The sequence below is a fragment of the Nerophis lumbriciformis genome, linkage group LG02, assembly GCF_033978685.3.
Source record: "Nerophis lumbriciformis linkage group LG02, RoL_Nlum_v2.1, whole genome shotgun sequence".
In the NCBI taxonomy this organism is placed as follows: domain Eukaryota; kingdom Metazoa; phylum Chordata; class Actinopteri; order Syngnathiformes; family Syngnathidae; genus Nerophis; species Nerophis lumbriciformis.
This window is the reverse complement of record NC_084549.2, coordinates 14,792,167-14,814,142: the sequence shown is the minus strand read 5'-3', so window position 1 is coordinate 14,814,142 and position 21,976 is coordinate 14,792,167. Positions and strand designations below refer to the sequence as shown.

General features: G+C 38.7%; 1 protein-coding gene across 1 annotated transcript; it reads right to left on the bottom strand.

The window, feature by feature from the left end:
• Nucleotides 1-4,211: 4,211 nt before the first annotated feature.
• slc25a16 (solute carrier family 25 member 16) lies at nucleotides 4,212-20,875 on the bottom strand. Its single transcript, XM_061943470.1, has 10 exons — nucleotides 20,761-20,875; nucleotides 18,332-18,457; nucleotides 18,013-18,105; nucleotides 14,000-14,133; nucleotides 13,810-13,873; nucleotides 9,558-9,679; nucleotides 9,417-9,483; nucleotides 9,181-9,343; nucleotides 9,038-9,106; nucleotides 4,212-4,950 (listed from the first exon to the last, which is right to left on the bottom strand). Exons 2-10 carry the CDS (start codon nucleotides 18,423-18,425, stop codon nucleotides 4,776-4,778), a joined length of 981 nt encoding a protein of 326 aa, XP_061799454.1. The 5' UTR covers nucleotides 18,426-18,457; nucleotides 20,761-20,875; the 3' UTR covers nucleotides 4,212-4,775.
• Between the last annotated feature and the right edge of the window lie 1,101 nt (nucleotides 20,876-21,976).

Here is a 21,976-nt window from a genome sequence, read left to right as displayed (position 1 = left end):
TTGTGAAGACCGGAACTGTGCGGTCGGTCTTTAGTTTTTTGATGGCAGGTACAGAGTCTATTTATCGCTTTCCTGGCAGTGGTTTTTTTTTGTTTTTTTCGAACACTGAGCTCGCAGCACCCAGCGTCATCTCACAAGATCCACAGGTGCCTTGAATGTCAATCAAGTGACGAAAGTGACGTCGTTAGGTCAATTTTTTTTCAATGCCTGGCTGGCAATCGACTGACACACCCCTGCTGTAAGTAAACCAATGTGGTGTGTTTACAGACGGGAAACAAAGTAGGAAAAGAGCAACTCCTCCGCCCTAATGAGTCTACAGCGCTGAGCAGTATGTGAGTGTTCACTTTGCATCTTACACGTCAGCAACCATGCCATTAAGTGGCAATGCTGTACAGGTGAGGAAACCTGAGAGTAGTCAGTGTGCAGTTTGTATAGATTTACTGGCATTAAAAAAAAAAAAAAGATTAAACACACTAATGGCTAATCACTCAAAAATAAGCAAAGTGGCTATGTTTATTTAATGACACACTAATGGCCAGAGGTGGGACCAAGTCATTGTTTTGCAAGTCACAAGTAAGTCTCAAGTCTTTGCCCTCAAGTCCGAGTCAAGTCCCGAGTCAAGACAGGCAAGCCCCGAGTCAAGTCCAAAGTCAAGACTGGAAAGTCTCAAGTCAAGTCCTAAGTCCTGCATTTTGAGTTTCGAGTCCTTTCAAGTCCTTTTAACCACAGACTAATATATTAACACAGATTGTGTATGCTTTTCAAACGCTGTATTTATTTATTAAAACAAGTGCATTTTAAATTGCAGGAAAGAAAATTGTGCTAACATTGCACTTTATAATAGCACTATTAACCAGTCATTTTAAACATTAACTCATTCCTTTACAGAACAAACACATTGAAAAATAAAGTGCAAATGTACTTATTTGTACAAAAGTGTTAACATTGAAAAAACATGACATATACGTGAACATAACAAAAAAGTTGTACTTTTTATATGTCAGGGCCCTATGCTGCATTGCATTTGCAAAAGACCAAATTAGCCAAGAGTCTGTCAGTCATTTGTGCACGATGGGGGCGTAGTATGATGCCACCATGGCTGAAAACTCGCTCCACTGGAGCACTGGAGGCAGGCACTGCCAAGACTCTCATGGCCACTCGGAACAGTGAAGGAAGAGTCTTCATGTTCAATGCCCAGAACAAAAGGGGGGAGAGAGTTGTTTTGGGTTGGTGCACTACTTGTAAGTGTATCTTGTGTTTTTTATGTTGATTTAATTAAAAAAAGAAAAGAAAAAAAATTATTTCTTGTCTTCCACGGACCAGTACCGGGCCGCGGCCCGGTGGTTGGGGACCACTGAGGTAAACAACCAACAGTATGTCAGAAAGCTAGCTAAAACGGTATACATATTCATAATATAGTATACATTTTAACTGACCTTTATTTTACTATTTTTGTCTTTTTTTAGGTGGCTAAAATACGCGGTGCTGCTGACCGCCGTCTAACGTTACGTGTGATATATTGACTAACGTAACCCTGCTTAAAAAAAATCACTGAACAAAAAGTATGAATAAGGTAGTGAACTGCAACAGATTCCCGTGTTTGCAATAACGTTATAACGTTAGCAGTGAGTTTACAGCCTCACTGATTTAACTACACAGCAAATAAAAGTCACGTTACTTAGCCAATAAACGTTATCTTACATTCAAAACTTACCGTTCTTTGTGCAACTTCAAATGCCGGACGAAGTTGGAAGTTGTTGCCTCTCCATCAGTAATTTTCGAACCGCATGTGTTGCATACTGCAAACCGTTTTGTGTTGACCACCTCGTAATTTTTATACCCAAACAAAATTATTTTAGGTATCATTTTTTGTTCACTGGCGTGTGGTTTGGACATGTCTTCTTCGTTGGTTGTCCTGCAATTTGATTGGATGAATGCTGTGTGATGAAAACAAAGTAGATCTAATTTGATTGGCTGTTGTACTGAGACCACACCAGCTGACACACGCAACGCTGATAGACAAGTACACAATGAAAAATACGGAGCGCTCCCGAATAACTTTTTCATCTTTGGGTTTTGGGGAAAGTAGCAAGTCATGTCAAGTCATGTCAATTCAAAAGGCTCAAGTCCAAGTGAAGTCACAAGTCATTGATGTTAAAGTCTAAGTCGAGTTGCAAGTCTTTTTACATTTTGTCAAGTCGAGTCTAAAGTCATCAAATTCATGACTCGAGTCTGACTCGAGTCCAAGTCATGTGACTCGAGTCCACACCTCTGCTAATGGCTAATCACTCAATAATAAACAAAGTGGCTATGTTTAATAATACGCTAAGCCTAACAAATGGGATATGTCAGCAAGTAAAATTTGTATGAGTGACTCACTATAGCACATTATTTGTAGCCTTTGTTTGTAAGTACACAGCAATGTTTTATATGGCAATATCCAAATAACCTTTCCTAGTCATGGTGCAAATGAAAAGACCAACCAGCACAAAATGACCACACGTAACACGACCTGCTCACTGAACTTTTTTTATTTTATTTTTTTTGTCATAAAGAAATAGTGATCTATATTGATATACAATGTATATATTGTGTTTTTTATGTTGATTTAATAAAAAAATAAAATAAAATAAAAATATCATTTATTTTTTTATTTCTTGTGCGGCCCAGTACCGGGCGCACAAGAATTTAAAAAAAAAGATAATATTTTTTTTTTTGGTTGGGGACCTCTGCTCTAAAACAGGGATTCTCAAACTGTGGTACGTGTACCCCGGGTGGTACGTGGGCTCCATCTAGTGGTACGCCAAAGAATCACCTAGGTAAATATATGTATATATTTTTTTTAATTATTCATTATTTAAGTAGTGTTATATTTTTCCATAAGACAGCTATACTGTTCAAACTATGTGAAATGTTACAAATATTAAATATACTTCTTATATAAAACCTCTGTCTTGTTTTCATGAATATGTAGTCCTACTATGCTACAGAATTTTAATGCTAGTCAGTATGGTGGTACTTGGAGAACCAAGGGTTTTTTGAGTTAGTATTTGGTAAAAAATAAATACAATAAATGAGAACCAATGCTCTAAAAAGAAGAAATGAATTTCCCTTCAACACACATATATATATAAAAAACACACACATATAAATGGACTATTTAAAAACAGGTAAACTTTTTTTTTTTAAGATCAACATGTACACTGACTATTTTCAGGTATATCTAAGTTTCATGTATGTATTGTCCCTCTGGTAAAATAGCTGCTGAAATGTCAGACGTGTACTGACTTTTTTTTTCCGGACACAACAAACCCAAAATAGTCTTCATCTACATAATTTTAAGAGAAAAATAGCACCTCCAATGCAATATCGTCATTTAAGAAAAAAATAATATAGTAAAAAAATTAAACATTTGGTGACCGAAAAAAAAAAACGGAAGAAGAAAAGTTATAATAATCTGATTATTGATCAACAATACATAATCACCTGATATGTAACATTATGCATTGCATTAAATATAATCATTCTTACATGTACTCACAATAATAAACCCACTCCTCATTTCATCAAATATAATTTATATTAATTACACCTTGTCAGGTTCAAACACCGAACTATCTATTAAACAAGACAAGAAGCAAGGAATCCGGCAGAGACACAGTTCAATTTTGCTCATGAGGAGAAATGTTTGGTGCTGCACACTCAGTTACAGTCTCCCACCACGCTCTGAGGGGCAGTCCCACGCGCTCCTCTATTTATTCGGGAGTTCCCTAGTTAACATCACTGAGGCTGCCTCTAAAGGGAGGGGTTGCACATTATGCAAAGCAGCTCCAGTACGCACAATACGTGACGGAATGTGCTGGGGGCCTTGTGATTGCCTTGTCTCTGCTTTGTCTGCGTGCTGTCGCCTTATCTTCGTTGAGGTCCTGGTACGTCCTTGGCTGTTAGTGGGCTAAAACAAAGAAAACATCTGCGGCGAGGCCACCCCTCATATGCAGTGGAAGATAACCAGTTGTGTGCCCTTGCACGAAGCAGAAAAGAGAACAATAGATAATAACTATAGCAACGGCCTTTAAGCATAAGAGTTGTGTGATAACATATATAATTATTCAAACACACGTTTAAGATATTTTATGTTTCTTCCTCCTTGTTGTACCTGTCAAATAAAAGTAAATCTCTTTTGGAATGATGTTATTGCTGTCTCCATCCAGTTGAGTGATGTCAAAAGAAGGCTCTCACTTTTTTATTTGTTGAAATGTGCCGCCCCCCAGTGGCCGCATGTTGCTATGTCAATAAATAACAAGAAAAAAAGGTAAACAGTTTATGCAATTTTCTCCTTTCAGATCAGTCACTTCGGATCTACATTCATCCAGGATCCGATTATGGAACAATCATGACAAGTAAGACTTATAAATATTACAAGTTATTGTTTGATTATGAGTACACGTGAGCAAATGTGAAATGTTCTATACTGCTGAGATTGGCAAAAGTCCACAAGACCTTCTTGCCAAAGACATCACTTTTGAAGGCCTGTTGTTCAGAAACAGACAGTAAATAGTAAACAGCAAAATATGCTGTTACACCAACACTCAAAATGCATAAATCTCTAAAAAAACAAAACATAATGCAAAACATCGAAGACGCTTTCAACAACGCAAATAAATTCATGAGCGGATGTCACTTCTTCATTATGGCGTGAAGATGCACCCTTGAAAGGTGGTGACAGTCCGAGAGGGGTCTGCTTTAAGACGTCGGAAGCGAGTTCCTTGTGGCTTTCAGGCCCTGGCCGCCTGCGAGTTGAGGTGGAGGACCTGCCTCATGAACTCGTAGGTGGTGAAGGCCACAGCCTGAGAGGGCACGCAGCGGATGTAGTTGAGAGACAGGCCTCTGTACAAGCCGTTCTTCACGCCGTACTTCTTGTAGACGTAGGATATGGTCGTCCGCAGGGAGCTGGACAAGACAATAATGTCAAATATTCTTACTTTACACACTTTCAATTCAAACTACAAATGCGTCTAATCCAGGGGTCGGCAACCTGCGGCACCGGAGCCGCATGCGGCTCTTTGATTACTCTGATGCGGCTCAGCTGCATACTTGCCGACACCCCGATTTTCCCGGGAGACTTCCGGATTTAAGTGCCTCTCGCGGAAAACTCCCGAGATTAATATTCTCCGATTGTCACCCTTACAATAATGATATGGGCGTGCCATGATGGTACAGCATTAAGTGCCCTCCACAATCTGTACTAACAGCGTGCCAGCCCAGCCTATTGTTATATGCATCTTCTGCTTGCATAGTAAGTGACAGCAAGGCATACTTGGTCAACAGCCACACAGGTTACACTGACGGTGGCCGTATAAAACAACTTTAACACTCTTACTAATAATGCACCACACTTTGAATCAAAACCAAACAAGAATGACAAACACATTTCGGGAGAACATCTGCACCTTAACACAACATAAACACAACAGAACAAATACCCAGAATCCCATGCAGCCCTGACTCTTCCGGGCTACATTATACACCCCTGCTACCACCAAACCCCAACCCTGCTCCCCCACACCTTAATATGTGAAACTGGTCAAAATGGCTCTTTGACTGGTAAAGGTTGCCGACCCCTGGTCTAATCTAATAGCAGGTGCATGCAAACCCAAGTAGGGAGTAAAGTAGTGTGGCTAAAACGTCAACATGGGCCAAAAATGGTTTATCTGTCGGAAATTAGGATTTTATGACATGTCAAAGGTTCCCTTCCCCACTAAAATTATACTCATTAAAAAAAAAAGAAGTCAAATCCAAGCAAAATTAAATGCCTGAAATCAAGATTTAAAAATATTGTTTTATTCTAATCCAATCCACTTTATTTATATAGCACATTTAAACAACAAAAATGTTTCCAAAGTGGTGCACAACAATATTAAAAACAATATTAAAAACAATATTCAAATATTATCCTTAGCTCCACCAATGACTGAATAAAAACCAATACATAAATAAATGTAAAACCAATATAAAAACATTATAAAAATAAATTTGATTAAAAACGATTTTAAAGGGTAAAACCAATTAAAACAGTAAATAGAAATCTAAATTCATAAAAAACACAGAGGACAGAGGACCACACAACTCACGTAGTGTTAAAAGCCAAAGAATAAAAGTGGGTCTTAAGACGAGACTTAAAACACTCCACTGTGGGAGCAGTTGGAACATGGAGGGGCAGAGTGTTTGGTCTTGGGCACCACGAGCTGGAGCTGGCTCTCGGACCTCAGAGCGCGCGCAGGAGTGTAAATTTGGATGAGGTCCGAGATATACTGAGGTGCCAGTCCATGTAAAGCTTTAAAAACAAACAGCAAGGTTTTAAAATCAATACTAAAATTAACAGGGACCCAGTGCAAACTCTGAAGAATTGGGGTTATATGCTGGCGTCTCCTGGCCCCTGTTAAAAGTCGTGCTGCCGCGTTCTGGACTAACTGCAACCGGGAGAGAGCTTTTTGGCTAATGCCAGCATAACGTGCATTGCAGTAGTCCAGGCGACTTGAAATAAAAGCATGCACGACTTGTTCAAAAAGGTTCAAAGATAAAAACGGTTTTACCTTTACTAAAAGACAAAGATGATAAAAACACGATTTTAAAACGCCATTGACCTGTTTGTCAAGTTTAAAGGGGAACATTATCACAATTTCAGAATGGTTAAAACCATTAAAAATCAGTTCCCAGTGGCTTATTATATTTTTCGAAGTTTTTTTCAAAATTTTACCCATCACGCAATATCCCTAAAAAAAGCTTCAAAGTGCCTGATTTTAACCATCGTTATAAACACCCGTCCATTTTCCTGTGACGTCACACAGTGAAGCCAACACAAACAAACATGGCGGAAAGAACAGCAAGCTATAGCGACATTAGCTCGGATTCAGACTCGGATTTCAGCGGCTTAAGCGATTCAACAGATTACGAATGTATTGAAATGGATGGTTGTAGTGTGGAGGCAGGTAGCGAAAACGAAATTGAAGAAGAAACTGAAGCTATTGAGCCATATCGGTTTGAACCGTATGCAAGCGAAACCGACGAAAACGACACGACAGCCAGCGACACGGGAGAAAGCGAGGACGAATTCGGCGATCGCCTTCTAACCAACGATTGGTATGTGTTTGTTTGGCATTAAAGGAAACTAACAACTATGAACTAGGTTTACAGCATATGAAATACATTTGGCAACAACATGCACTTTGAGAGTGCAGACAGCCCAATTTTCATCAAATATTCTGTAGACATACCCTCATCCGCGCTCTTTTCCTGAAAGCTGATCTGTCCAGTTTTGGAGTTGATGTCAGCAGGCCAGGGAAGCTAGGGTCGATAGGGGGTTTAGCTCGCTCGTCTGCGGGAACAAACTGCCGCCATTTCTTGCCGTGCTACCGAGGTCCTTTGTCCCTGAATTGCTCACACACTCCGGCAGATTCAATGGGGGTCTGGCGGCAGATTTCTTTGACTTTATCGTTGGAAATGCATCTACTTTGAGTGTCGCAGGATATCCACACATTCTTGCCATCTCTGTCGTAGCATAGCTTTCGTCGGTAAAGTGTGCGGAACAAACGTCCAATTTCTTGCCACTTTCGCATCTTTGGGCCACTGGTGCAACTTGAATCCGTCCCTGTTCGTGTTGTTACACCCTCCGACAACACACCAACGAGGCATGATGTCTCCAAGGTACGGAAAACAGTCGAAAAAACGGAAAATAACAGAGCTGATTTGACTCGGTGTTTGAGAAAATGGCGGATTGCTTCCCGATGTGACGCCACGTTGTGACGTCATCGCTCCGAGAGCGAATATTAGAAAGGCGTTTAATTCACCAAAATTCACCCATTTAGAGTTCGGAAATCAGTTAAAAAAAAAAAGGTCTTTTTTCTGCAACATCAAGGTATATATTGACGCTTACATAGGTCTGGTGATAATGTTCCCCTTTAAAATCGCTGTCTATAGTGACGCCAAGGCTGGTGACTTTGGGACGCACATAATTTTGCAATGGTCCCAAGTCAGTGAGGGCCGGACCAAAAACTGAAATTTCCGTTTTTCCCTCATCCATTATTAAAACATTCTGGGCTAACCAAGCCTTGATGTCACATAGACAGTTGAGAAGGGGTGTCAGGGGGCCGTGGCCTTTTGAAATCGGCATATAAATTTGGCAGTCATCTGCATAAAAGTGATAAGACACTCCATGCCTCTTAAAAATCTCTCCAAGAGGGAGAAGGTATAGTGAAAACAGGATGGGGCCTAGAATAGATCCCTGGGGGACTCATCATCATCATACATACAGGAGTCAAGACCAAAATTATGCGACCAATGTGAAATCCTCAGCCATGAGGGCTGTGCTAAATATACTCAGCATAACGTAGCAATACGTTTTGCTTAAAACGCTTTTAATATATGTTTAAAGAATGTGATTCTTTTTTATGCGAAAAGGAGTAAAAAGCGGCAAAACTACTCTTTTCCATTTCTTAGCAATCGCTGACACATTTAATCACTTCCTGTACTCCATAAAACAAACAATCAATTATTATTTATTTATTTATTCACTGTTCTGCCAGAGAACAAATAAATGGGATAAAACTGTTATGATATGAAAAGGGGTAGGATTTAAATGAGCTCTGCTTCTTCCCACTCCTTTTTGAACATGCTGTAATGAAACAACTGGAAAATATGTGATGCATTACACTGTATTGTATGCATGTTCCAAATAAATTGAAACTGAACTATAATTCATTACTTTTTAAAATAGCCCTGACCTACAGTATGTCCGGATGTTTTTTTCTGACATTGTTGTTGTTTTTGTGTAACGAAATAATAATATAGTGCTTTTCTGACTCAAAAATATTGTAGGGTGTTTTTGTAAGAGAAAGGGTTACAATATCCAGCTGTCTGGTGAGATACTACTATGCTGCAATTCCACTTATCTTTTGTAAAAGCAGATTATTTTGCTCCAGCTCTCATAGGGAGTCCCATTACATTGTGAAGGTGTTTGCTAGAAAGCAGTGGTACTTACACACACTTGTCCGAGTCGGGAAGCGCGGATCCCAGCTGCATTCTTCGCCGTGCCACGTCCAAGGGATAGCTAGTCAGACCATAAACAAGATTTAGCCACGTGCATGTCACATGATCAGCTGAAGCGTGTATACTCCCTCTTACGATATTGTCTGCGCGATGGCGCCGGCGACTCCTCCGCAGAGCAGGTTGACTTGGGTTTTAAGAACGAGCACATCTGGGTTGTCGGAGGAGGGACAGCCCAGCGTATCCGGAAAATGTTGCAATCCGAGGCTTTTCAGGGTCCCAAAGGTGAAGAATGACACACCTGCAGAGTCAAAACACACCGTGATGACTCGGAAAACCGCACTGATGATACATTTACATCTGCAAACAATCACCTGCATAAGGCGCCATTCCAATGAGGGTTGGCGTAAGTCCCCTGTAGAACCCGAAGAATCCACCCTCCTTCAACATAACAGAAAACAAGTTTGAAAAGGCATCAACCATCATCACTCATCGAGGTGAGAACCGACAGCTACCTGCGTGTAGATGGTGTGGAAGGCGTTAGCAATGCCAGTGTAGCGATGCTCCCCAGTCACCTGGAAAGCCAGCCTGGCTCGAACCATATCCAGTGGGTAGGTGCAAATCACTGCTGTCATCCCTGACCACATGCAAACATACACAAGCAATTAAAATACTACTGTACATAAGCCGCTTGTTAGTTAACAACAGAGAGACGGGGTTGTGTAAAAAATAGACTTAGACTGAGACAAACTTTATTGATCCACAAGGGAAATTGTTCCACACGGCTCAGTTACAAAGGATAGAAAGTGTAAGGATGGTAAGGATAATGCAGGTACTCTTAAGGCCCAAGCTGTTTGTTTACATGCTTTTTTTTTTTTTCTCTTTGCTATTTGGGCTTATTGGACCCTAATTAGAATAAAAACTAAGAATCATCTTTTGATATGATGTACTTAGTCCATAAGTACACAAATGTGTACTTCATGTTTAGTGACATGCTAATTTTTATTTTTACACTTTTTTTTCCAAATATGTTATACTCTTCTGACACAACCAGATGGCAGTATAAGTGTCCACATAAGCGGCCATAAGACCCCAATTCAGTAGTGTACACAATTTTGGAAATAAGAGCTAAAAGGGGCTGTCCACGCATGTGGCCACTAAGCCTTTAGAGGTTTAAAGTAGACTAAAAATGTACCATAGTAGCTATATAAAATATAACATATGTAATATTTACATATTATATGTACAGTATATAACATATACTGATATATTATATTATTATGTTATATTATATATACAATATATAACAAATCCCAATTACCATGTACAATATTACAGTATATGTAACAACTGTAAATAAATTTAACTATCATTTTTTGCCAAAGTCCGCCAGCCAAACATCTGTATACCTGTGTGCAGCTTATTAAAAAGATCATCATCACAAAATACTCTTTTCTTTTTGATGAAACTGGATAGCCTTGGAGTTGTGTTGTGTTGTTTTTGTTGCTGCTATTTTGACTGTCCTTTGTTTCCATACAAAATTGTTACATTGTTTTTTATTGGCACTTTGCTTGTCCTTTCTTTTAAAATGGACAAAAGTTTAATAGTTATTTTTTAAACAACCCAATGAGCAGCCCAGGTAAAGCATGAATAAATATTTCTGAATGAATTAGTCATCTTAGTTGTTAGTAGTGTTGTCCGGATACCAATATTTTGGTACCGTTACCAAAATGTATTTCGATACTTTGATACTTTTCTAAATAAAGGGCATTATTGGCAAAAAAAAAATGTCATTATTGGCTTTAATTTAACAAAAAATCTTACGGTACATTAGTCATATGTTTCTTATTGCAATTTTGTCCTTAAATAAAATAGAGAACATACAAGACAACTTGTCTTTTAGTAGCAAGTAAACAAACAAAGACTCCTAATTAGTCTGCTAACATATGCAGTAACATATTGTGTCATTTATCATTCTATTATTTTGTCAACATTATAACGGACAAGCTGTAAAAATCGATTGTTAATCTACTTGTTCATTTACTGTTAATATCTGGTTATGTTCTCTTTTAACATGTTCTATCTACACTTCTGTTAAAATGTAATAAACACATATTCTTCTGTTGTTTGGATACTTTACATTAGTTTTGGATGATACCATAAATTTGGGTATCAATCCGATACAAAGTAGTTCCAGGATCATACATTGGTCATATTCAAAGTCCTCATGTGTCCAGGGACATATTTCCTGAGTTTATAAACATAACACGCGGCGCGGACCGTTACTTTTTAGAGGCGGTATAGTACCGAATATGATTCATTAGTATCGCGGTACTATACTAGTACCGATATACCATACAACCCTAGTTGTCAGTTAGCTAAAAATGTCTCGTCGATGACAAGTCGACTATCAAAATAGTTGTTAGTTGCAGCGTTACTCCTTTATTCACTCATCCTTTTCATCCCAATGGTTGAGCTGGACCTTATAATAAATTATACGATTAGAAAATATAGAAATAAATGTGTTCCTCTATATTTTTTATAATAATTTTGCGGTTTTTTGGAGCTATTGTGGGACAGCCTAGTAGCTTTTGCTTTCAAGGTCCTATTATGCAAAAGCAACTTTCCTACCTATTGGTAATAAGTCCCGAAAATGTGAAATCAAAGATATTTTAAAACAATCTTGTCTTTCTTCATCCTTCCTCCAAAAGAGCGGTTTGGAATTTGCCCTAATTGTGACGTTCCAGTCGTTCAGCTCCATCTTTTGGCCGCCCAATCACAGTGCGAACTTAACTTCTTTGTCCCGCCCCTACACGCACTGGGCCGAGCCCATCTTTCCTAAACCTATCACCTGGCTCAGTCCATTTTTCTGTGGCCAATCAAGCAAACGGGTCTCTCTTCCAAACGCCTATCAAATGTCCAGCCACAGCTTTTGGCCGCCCAATCACAACGTGGAAGCAGAGCAATCCCTCGTAAATTGGTAAGGTAAAAACTGTTGTTTCTCAATTTCCTCTTATTTGGCAGTGACCTATTTGTTAGTAGTGCTCCATAGGTATCTAATAAACATATGGTATTGTTATTTTGCCCACAACTTGACTGCAGTAATGTCGCTCAAGCACCCCAAAAAACAAAAAGGGCAATAGATGGCTCTGTGTGGCTTTCGCAGCTGAAGTCTTTTGCCCACACTGGCGTGTGCACCAAGACAACAAAAGTGGTACAATTTGTATCAAAGGGTATATTGGAAGCCTATTTAAATCAATTGTCACTAAAAATCATAAATTACCTAGCTAAAAGTATAGACTACTACAATATATTTATTTAAGTGTGTTGTACAAAGTGTGTTGGTCAAATTCAATTAAAACTACTTTTATATGGGACGTGCGTGTGCTGTGTATCATAACTGATTTTATTGAAAAAATGAGAACTAAATGTCACAAAAATCGATTATTTTCTTAGCCCGCCCACAAATCAGTCAAGCCCCCCCTTAGCCCCGGGAGAGAAAAAATATTGGAGCTGTGCCTGACTTCAGCTGTACAGATGCCACGTCTGTGTGCGGTCTACATTAAGCCGGATAACTCCTTAAACGAATAATTATTTAGCCTAAGCCCTGTGTCAGCCACACTAAACCATCGTTTAAGGACCTCCTCCTTGGATAATTTTTTACACGGGTAAGTGCGCCGTGTATTTCTTGAATCTCCAGCTCTTAGCTTTGTATGGACTCATCGATCGTTTACAAACTGAGTTCGGAAAGGAAGTGACGCCAAAAAGACCGCGCCCCACACAGAAAGTGACGTCAGAAAGAACTCGCCACAGCCAGCTTCATAACAAGCGGTTTCGTAACTCGGAGCTAACCACCGGAAAAATGGAGGCGAGTCATCCAGACATGCCCGTATTTCTTCTTCTTCTACATGTACAGACGCTTGTGGAAATCACACATGAATACCTTAAGAGAAGGAAACGCGCGATTGCAGCTATTTCAGATACAACAGGCAATTCGGCAAGAGAACTTTCGAATGTCCAGGTCAGCTGTGATTCTACTTACCGAAAAACTTTGTCCATTTGTCGAAGGAGAGACAACGAGAATGCGGGCTCCCGTGGATGTGATAAAAAAGGTAGCGTGTGTTTTGTATTACCTGGCCGAAGAGGGAAGGCTACAGAAAACAGCAAATACTCTTGGCCTGGCAAAGAAGACTGTATCAGTTATTGTCCGCCATGTATGTCGCGGACTTAACGTCTAGGTCCAGAGTATATAAAGTCAACAAAAACAAATGGACAATGAAGGTGAGGAGTGTCCTGATCAGATATCTAGATCCCAAGAATGATTGATGCAAAATGTTCTTTATCACATTGTGTACTTTCACATGTCCATTAAAGATTTAATTAATTTATGATGGCTCAGGTGTGATTCACTACAATAGGGCCCCACAGCACACTGGATTCCAGTTAATTGAAATACCATAACACTGGATATTGTTCAGATAAGTTAAAATTTAATTTAAGAACTTGCACACAAAGCAACACTGGAGGTGACTATGACGTGCGCATTTTCCGCACATGTGTACTAGGTCGCGTTGCGCCGTCGGACGGAGGGGGGCAGGGTGTCTTAAACGACTGCATTTTGTATGTGTGTGGACAAGGATAAGGTTAGGTGGGATTTACCCTGGATAACCTTAGCCTTCAGATACTGTAAATATTTTTTTTCTGAGAGGTAAAAATCAGGTTTTCATATGAATTGAAGCATTTTATCAAGCAGACGACCCAACCTACCTGCCATGGATCCGGCCATGAGGCGGTGAATGTGCCCGTTGAGCCAAAGCCGCGTACTTAGCATCTGTTAAGTAAGGAAATGCAAATGTAAGTTTCATCAATACAAAAATAAAAAAAGGTACATCACACATACTGTATATAGGCCTACATATTTTCATAGATTTCATTCACAAAAGAAGAAGCACTTTACCTTTTTATAATTATCAAAGGCCATGAACTGGATTGCCCCATAGGGAAATATCCTCACCATCATTGCCCCATTGCCTTTGTACAAGCCAATGTAGCCTTCCTTTTTTGGCACAGCTTTGAGAGTGGCAAACACTCCTGCACAGTAAAAAGAAACAGTAGTGAGGATTTGAAAAATAAATGGAATTCAACAAGGCGAATATTAGGGCTGCACGATTTTGAGGAAAAACCTAATTGCCATTGCAATTCGTGATTTTTATAATCTATACATAAGAATTAGTAAAACTGCAAAAATAACAGGGAACATGTGTTACTTTTAAAGTGTCAATCGACATTTTCTTGTCTCTAGGTGACACACATTAGAACAATAGGCAATAACTTAATTTTAAAATATTTGGCTTTCTGCAGACAGAATTAAAGCTTTTGGCTCTCAGGACGCATGCGGCTCTTAAGCGCCGCCCTAGTGACTTCCTGGGGCTTTTTCAAAAATGTATGAAAATGGAAAAAGATGGGGGGAAAAATAGATTTATTATATTTTTATTAACGGTATGTAATATTGGCTTATAGTTGTTTGTGTGCCATGTTGTTCCAGACCACAGCAAACGTAACCCAGCTTGCAAAGATTGCAATAAATCCATTACAAGAAGACAGCCTGCCGTTTCCTTTAACTTGGACACACACATCTTTACCTTTGGCCATTCTAAGCCAGTAATTTCCAGGAGTTATCTCACCCTCTGAGAAGCCTCCGTTTTATTAATGTTTTCCAATGTTGTAAAAATGTGTAGAATAAATACTACATTTCAACATTTCTGTCAACGAAGATTTGCGTCAGCCTGCGACACATACTCATTTTGATAGTAGGCTAATATAGTTAATATAGACATTTACTTCATATGTTGCCTACATTATAAGACTTATATAAGGCGTTTAATTTTTTGCGACTCTACACAGATTTGTTTTTTCTATTTTTAGTCCAATATGTCTCAACATTTTGGGTTGCCGACCCCTGGTCTCCATCATGCTATTAAACTGAAGAAATAATCGATAAAAACTGTACAATGTTTATAATGTAATGTAATCATAATAAATTCTGATAATGGAAGTAACCATTTAAAAGGATATACACATTTATTTCCCATTACTGTAGAATGAATAACCATTGCACTGTAATTGGAAGATAAATAACTTTTTTATCCAGAATAAACAAAAATATTAAATGGACTCTCATTTTTGTAGGCAAAAATGAAATTAAAAAAACATTAAACACCTTAAAGTGCTTTTTTTTTCCAATTGGGAAAACGAGGTCGGACTTTATATTTTTGTTTATCGCCATTACGTGATCACGCCATTCTCGCTCGTTTGTCCGCGTTGATGGGCGTATATTACCCATCCAATTTTAAGCTGAAATATTCGCCGCACTGAGGGACAGTGCTGCGAAGACGCAACAAACTCCCTTCTTGTCTCTCATGCACACACACCTGTTGATGTTGACTTTGGAATGCCTGGCAAGAACACCAAGGCCGCGGAACAGAGACACGCGGCAGGCTTAAACACACACATGCATCCACAAAAAATATACGCCACACACACATACCTAACCCCCCATCCAACGCTCACGACACAAATCCCTAAGGGGTGATGGACGGCAGGGCAGCGCCTGAAGAGCTGAAGCCTGCAACCATAGCCCTCACTCCCTCCCCTCTGTTGCAAGTCTCCAGATGTATGTTGTAATATGTGTATGTGCTTTGCTATGGAGGTTTTTCCCCCTCTCCAGAGTGGGCCCCTTTAGGAGCCCAGTCTAGATTGTATTTTTTTACTCATCCTCCCCCAGCATTGACCTTTTTCCCATCTTTTACGGGGCGCCTTGTGGCGACCCATCAGCGTTCCTGTTCTGTAACCCTGTACAGTGTTTGTTTGTTTAATCTTGAACGGGTTTGTGCTGAAAACAAAGTTTTGTTGTACAAACCCCCGTTTCCATATGAGTTGGGAAATTGTGTTAGATGTAAATATAAACGGAATACAATGATTTGCAAATCATTTTCAACCCATATTCAGTTGAATATGCTACAAAGACAACATATTTGATGTTCAAACTGATCTTTTTTTTTTTTTTGCTTTTTAACTTTAGAATTTGATGCCAGCAACATGTGACAAAGAAGTTGGGAAAGGTGGCAATATATACTGATAAAGTTGAGGAATGCTCATCAAACACTTATTTGGAACATCCCACAGGTGTGCAGGCTAATTGGGAACAGGTGGGTGCCATGATTGGGTATAAAAGTAGATTCCATGAAATGCTCAGTCATTCACAAACAAGGATGGGGCGAGGGTCACCACTTTTGTCAACAAATGCGTGAGCAAATTGTTGAACAGTTTAAGAAAAACCTTTCTCAACCAGCTACTGCAAGGAATTTAGGGATTTCACCATCTACGGTCCGTAATATCATCAAAGGGTTCAGAGAATCTGGAGAAATCACTGCACGTAAGCAGCTAAGCCCGTGACCTTCGATCCCTCAGGCTGTACTGCATCAACAAGCGACATCAGTGTGTAAAGGATATCACCATATGGGCTCAGGAACACTTCAGAAACCCACTGTCAGTAACTACAGTTGGTCGCTACATCTGTAAGTGCAAGTTAAAACTCTCCTATGCAAGGCGAAAACCGTTTATCAACAACACCCAGAAACACCGTCGGCTTTGCTGGGCCTGAGCTCATCTAAGATGGATACAAAGTGGAAAAGTGTTCTGTGGTCTGACGAGTCCACATTTCAAATTGTTTTTGGAAATTGTGGACATCGTGTCCTCCGGACCAAAGAGGAAAAGAACCATCCGGATTGTTATAGGCGCAAAGTTGAAAAGCCAGCATCTGTGATGGTATGGGGGTGTATTAGTGCCCAAGACATGGGTAACTTACACATCTGAGAAGGCGCCATTAATGCTGAAAGGTACATACAGGTTTTGGAGCAACATATGTTGTCATCCAAGCAACGTTACCATGGACACCCCTGCTTATTTCAGCAAGACAATGCCAAGCCACATGTTACATCAACGTGGCTTCATAGTAAAAGAGTGCGGGTACTAGACTGGCCTGCCTGTAGTCCAGACCTGTCTCCCATTGAAAATGTGTGGCTCATTATGAAGCCTAAAATAGCACAACGGAGACCCCCGGACTGTTGAACAACTTAAGCTGTACATCAAGCAAGAATGGCAAAGAATTCTACCTGAAAAGCTTAAAAAATGTGTCTCCTCAGTTCCCAAACGTTTACTGAGTGTTGTTAAAAGAAAAGGTGATGTAACACAGTGGTGAACATGCCCTTTCCCAACTACTTTGGCACGTGTTGCAGCCATGAAATTCTAAGTTAATTATTATTTGCAAAAAAAAAAAAAGTTTATGAGTTTGAACATCAAATATCTTGTCGTTGTCGTGCATTCAATTGAATATGGGTTGAAAAGGATTTGCAAATCATTGTATTCCGTTTATATTTACATCCAACACAATTTCCCAACTCATATGGAAACGGGGTTTGTACTTGTGCAATGACAATAAAGACCTACCTACCACAACGCCACATTTCGCATTGTAATCATATGTTTTTCCTCTTAATTTTTGTTATTTTGCATAAGTTCTCACTGCCGACCTGCGAGTAGGGACTTATGTAAAGCTGGCTCCCTGTGCTCCGCCCACCAAGACAAAGATTTTGAGTGACTGACAAGCGGGCTTGACTGTGTTAAGTTAATTCGACCGTCAAATAGATAGTACTTTATTGATTCCTTCAGGAGAGTTCCCTCAGGAAAATTAAAAAATAAAATAAAATAAATGCACTCAGGTGCAGAGAGACGAACAAACGCCAGGCTCTACAGTTCTAATTGGCGAACTTGTCTTTCACTCTAATGCCAGTGACGGCGGGAAAAAAAACCTCAGCCTCTTGCTGTTATTTATCGCACTAATTCAAACCTTCTCCTAAATTTGATGTTGATTACTCGTGCAGCCCTAATGGATATTTAAATATATTTTACCAAGGTGTTTGTAGTGAGGATTCTGGGCCTGGAGGAGAATCTTCACTCTGTCCAGAGGAGCGATTGTAGTCTTTGCACAACATCCTGCAACACCTGTGACAACAAAACACTAAAGTTATCCTGTATCCCTAATACTACAAATCAACGCTTAACATGTCACTGCTGCTGCTAGCTGTACAAACTTCCTCCAGAAACTTTGCTGCAGATAATACAAGGTCTGAAGGTCAGCTCTGCTTATTTCCAAAGCAGGAAGTACATTTTATATGGAAGCCTCCAACTGGAGCAAAGAGGCAGTGCAAATATAGTGACGGTCCTTTACCTCCTGCTACAAAGGAGCGGAGCCAGTAGTAGTCCCTGCTGGCTGGAGGGCTGCTCATGGCTGGAGGTGTGGAGGCAACCGCCACCGATGTCATCCTGGCTGTTCCCACATCCACTGCATTCAGAACTGTTTAACACAAATGAACGTACAAAGTTGGTTGATATCAGCACTTCAGTCATCAACAATTATATCATCTAAGAAATACACATTGAAACAGTGTAGGTCTGACTTCGTAGGATATGTACAGCGAGCAGTGAACATAGTGAGCTCAGAAAGCATAAGAACAAGTATATACATTTGATTATTTACAATCCAGGGAGGTGGGATGTGGAGGGGGAAGGGTATTAGTCAAGGGTTGAAGTTGCCTGGAGGTGTTCTTTTAGTGCGGTTTTGAAGGAGGATAGAGATGCGCTTTCTTTTACACCTGTTGGGAGTGCATTCTATATGGATGTGGCATAGAAGGAAAATTAGTTAAGACCTTTGTTAGATCGGAATCTGGGTTTGACGTGGTTTGTGGAGCTCCCCCTGGTGTTGTGGTTATGGCGGTCATTTACGTTATGGAAGTAGTTTGACATGTACTTCGGTATCAGGGAGGTGTAGCGGATTTTATAGACTAGGCTCAGTGCAAGTTGTTTTACTGTAATGATATCAAGTATCATTTGGCATCACAAGATCTTCTTTGGTTTTAAAATGTATATTATGTTTATAAACTCAGGAAATATGTCCCCGGACACATGAGGACTTTGAATATGACCAATGTATGATCCTGTAACGACTTGGTATCGGATCGATACCCAAATTTGTGGTATCATCCAAAACTAATGTAAAGCATCCAAACAACAGAAGAATAAATGATTATTACATTTTAACATAAGTGTAGATAGATCATGTTAAAAGAGAAAATAAGCAGATATTAACAGTAAATGAACAAGTAGATTAATAATTCATTTTCTACCACTTGTCCTTAATAATGTTGACAAAATAATAAAATGATGAATGACACAATAAGTTAATGCATATGTCAGCAGACTAAATTAGGAGTCTTTGTTTGTTTACTTACTACTTGCCAACCCTCACGGATTTTCCGGGAGACTCCCGAAAATTCAGCGCCTCTCCCGAAAACCTCCCGGGACAAATTTTCTCCCGAAATTCAGGCAGAGCTGGAGGCCCCGCCCCCTCCAGCTCCATGCGGACCTGAGTGACGTGTCGACAGCCTGTTTTCACGTCCGCTTTCCCACTATATAAACAGCGTGCCTGCCCAATCACGTTATAACTGTAGAATGATGGAGGGCGAGTTCTTGGTTTCTTATGTGGGTTTATTGTTAGGCAGTTTCATTAACGTCCTCCCAGCGCGATAACAACACACAACAACAGCAGTCACGTTTTCGTCTACCGTGAAGCAGTTTGTCTGCCGTAAACAGCAATGTTGTGACACTCTTAAACAGGACAATACTGCCATCCACTGTACATGCATATGTGACAATAACATCTAGGGCTTTTAGAGAGTGCAGTGCACAACTGCGCACACAACAAGGAGACGAAGCAGAATGCATCATCAGAGAGGGTGTTCAGCATGGTTAGAAAAATAGTGACAGAGAATAGAACAAGGATGGACAATTCAACCCTTAACTCAACAATGAGTAGATGAGTGTTATGTGTGTGTATACGTGTAAATAAATGAACACTGAAATTCAAGTATTTCTCTTATTTATATATATATATATATATATATATATATATATATAAAATAAAATAAATAAATATATATATATATATATATATATATATATATATATATATATATATAGCTAGAATTCACTGAAAGTCAAGTATTTCTTTTATATATATATATATATATATGAAATACTTCACTTGGTGAATTCTAGCTGTAAATATACTCCTCCCCTCTTAACCACGCCCCCCCCGCCCCCACCACCACCCCCCGAAATCGGAGTTCTCAAGGTTGGCAAGTATGGTTTACTTACTACTAAAAGACAAGTTGTCTAGTATGTTCACTATTTTACTTAAGGACAAACTTGCAATAATAAACATATGTTTAATGTACCGTAATATTTTTTGTTAAAATAAAGCCAATAATGCAATTTTTTGTGGTGCCCTTTATTTAGAAAAGTACCGAAAAGTATCGAAATAATTTTGGTACCGGTAAGAAAATATTTTTATCGGGACAACACTACTAGGTTCAGTCAATTTTTTAAACCTCTTAACAACTACTTCAGGAGTTTATCTAAGAGGTGATAATTACATAATTCAGACGAGATATGAACGCGGAAGGTCGGTAAAACAAGCAAATATATCTCCTCTCCTTTGCATTCCCCTCACCCCAAGACGACCGTAGAACGTTAGCATGGAACCATGTGTCCCAAACATTCCTTATTCTATTCATTTGTTAAGTTGTTTGAGTTACAAACCTGACAAATGTGTGGTCACAACACGCCCAATGTTCAGGTAATGACAGGAGGACGCTGCCCTTCGCTCTTGACGTCTCCCTATGTTTACGGGCGCATGTTGGTGATGTAACGTGACGTCACTCAGACGCGCGCGATAGCTTGCTGATGTTTACATTTGTACATGCCAAGAACATTTTGTAATTGGCTTAATGGTTTACAATCATCAATCAAGTCTTGGAGGATGATTAAGAGTACAAAAGCCCTTAAATTGATACCTTTGTTAAAAACATTTAAAGTGATTTAGGTAGCCCTTTTTGTCTTTTTATTTAATTTTATTTTTTTCATATTTTTATTATTATTATTTATTATTATTTAATACTCTATATGTATTTGATTTTGCATTATAAATGTATGTTTGTTGTTCAATAAAAAAACAATTAAAAAACAAACAAACAATTGTACATGCCAAGATTATTCGTAATACTAATATTGAAATAATGACTTCAATATTAGTATTACGAATAATCTTGGCATGTACAATTTTTTTTTCTTTTAATGTTGTTTTATTGAACAACAAACATACATTTATAATGTAAAAACATTTAAAGTGAGTTCGGTAGCCCTTTTTGTCTTTTTATTTTATTTTATTTTATTTTTTTCATATTTTTATTATTATTATTATTTATTATTATTTAATACTCTCTCTGTATTTGCTTTTGTTTTCTTTCCTTGGCATGTTTCGCTGATGTTGAAAGTGCCTTGACTTTTGTGTGCATTATAAATGTATGTTTGTTGTTCAATAAAAATAAAAATAAATTAAAGAAAAAAAAACAATTGTACATGCCAAGATTATTCGTAATACTAATATTGAAATAATGACTTCAATATTAGTATTACGAATAATCTTGGCATGTACAATTGTTTTTTTTTCTTTTAATTTTGTTTTATTGAACAACAAACAAAAAAATTAAAAGAAAAAAAACCAATTGTACATGCCAAGATTATTCGTAATACTAATATTGAAATAATGACTTCAATTATTTATTATTATTTAATACTCTATATGTATTTGATTTTGCATTATAAATGTATGTTTGTTGTTCAATAAAAAAACAATTAAAAAAAAAAAAAAAAATTGTACATGCCAAGATTATTCGTAATACTAATATTGAAATAATGACTTCAATATTAGTATTACGAATAATCTTGGCATGTACAATTTTTTTTTTCTTTTAAT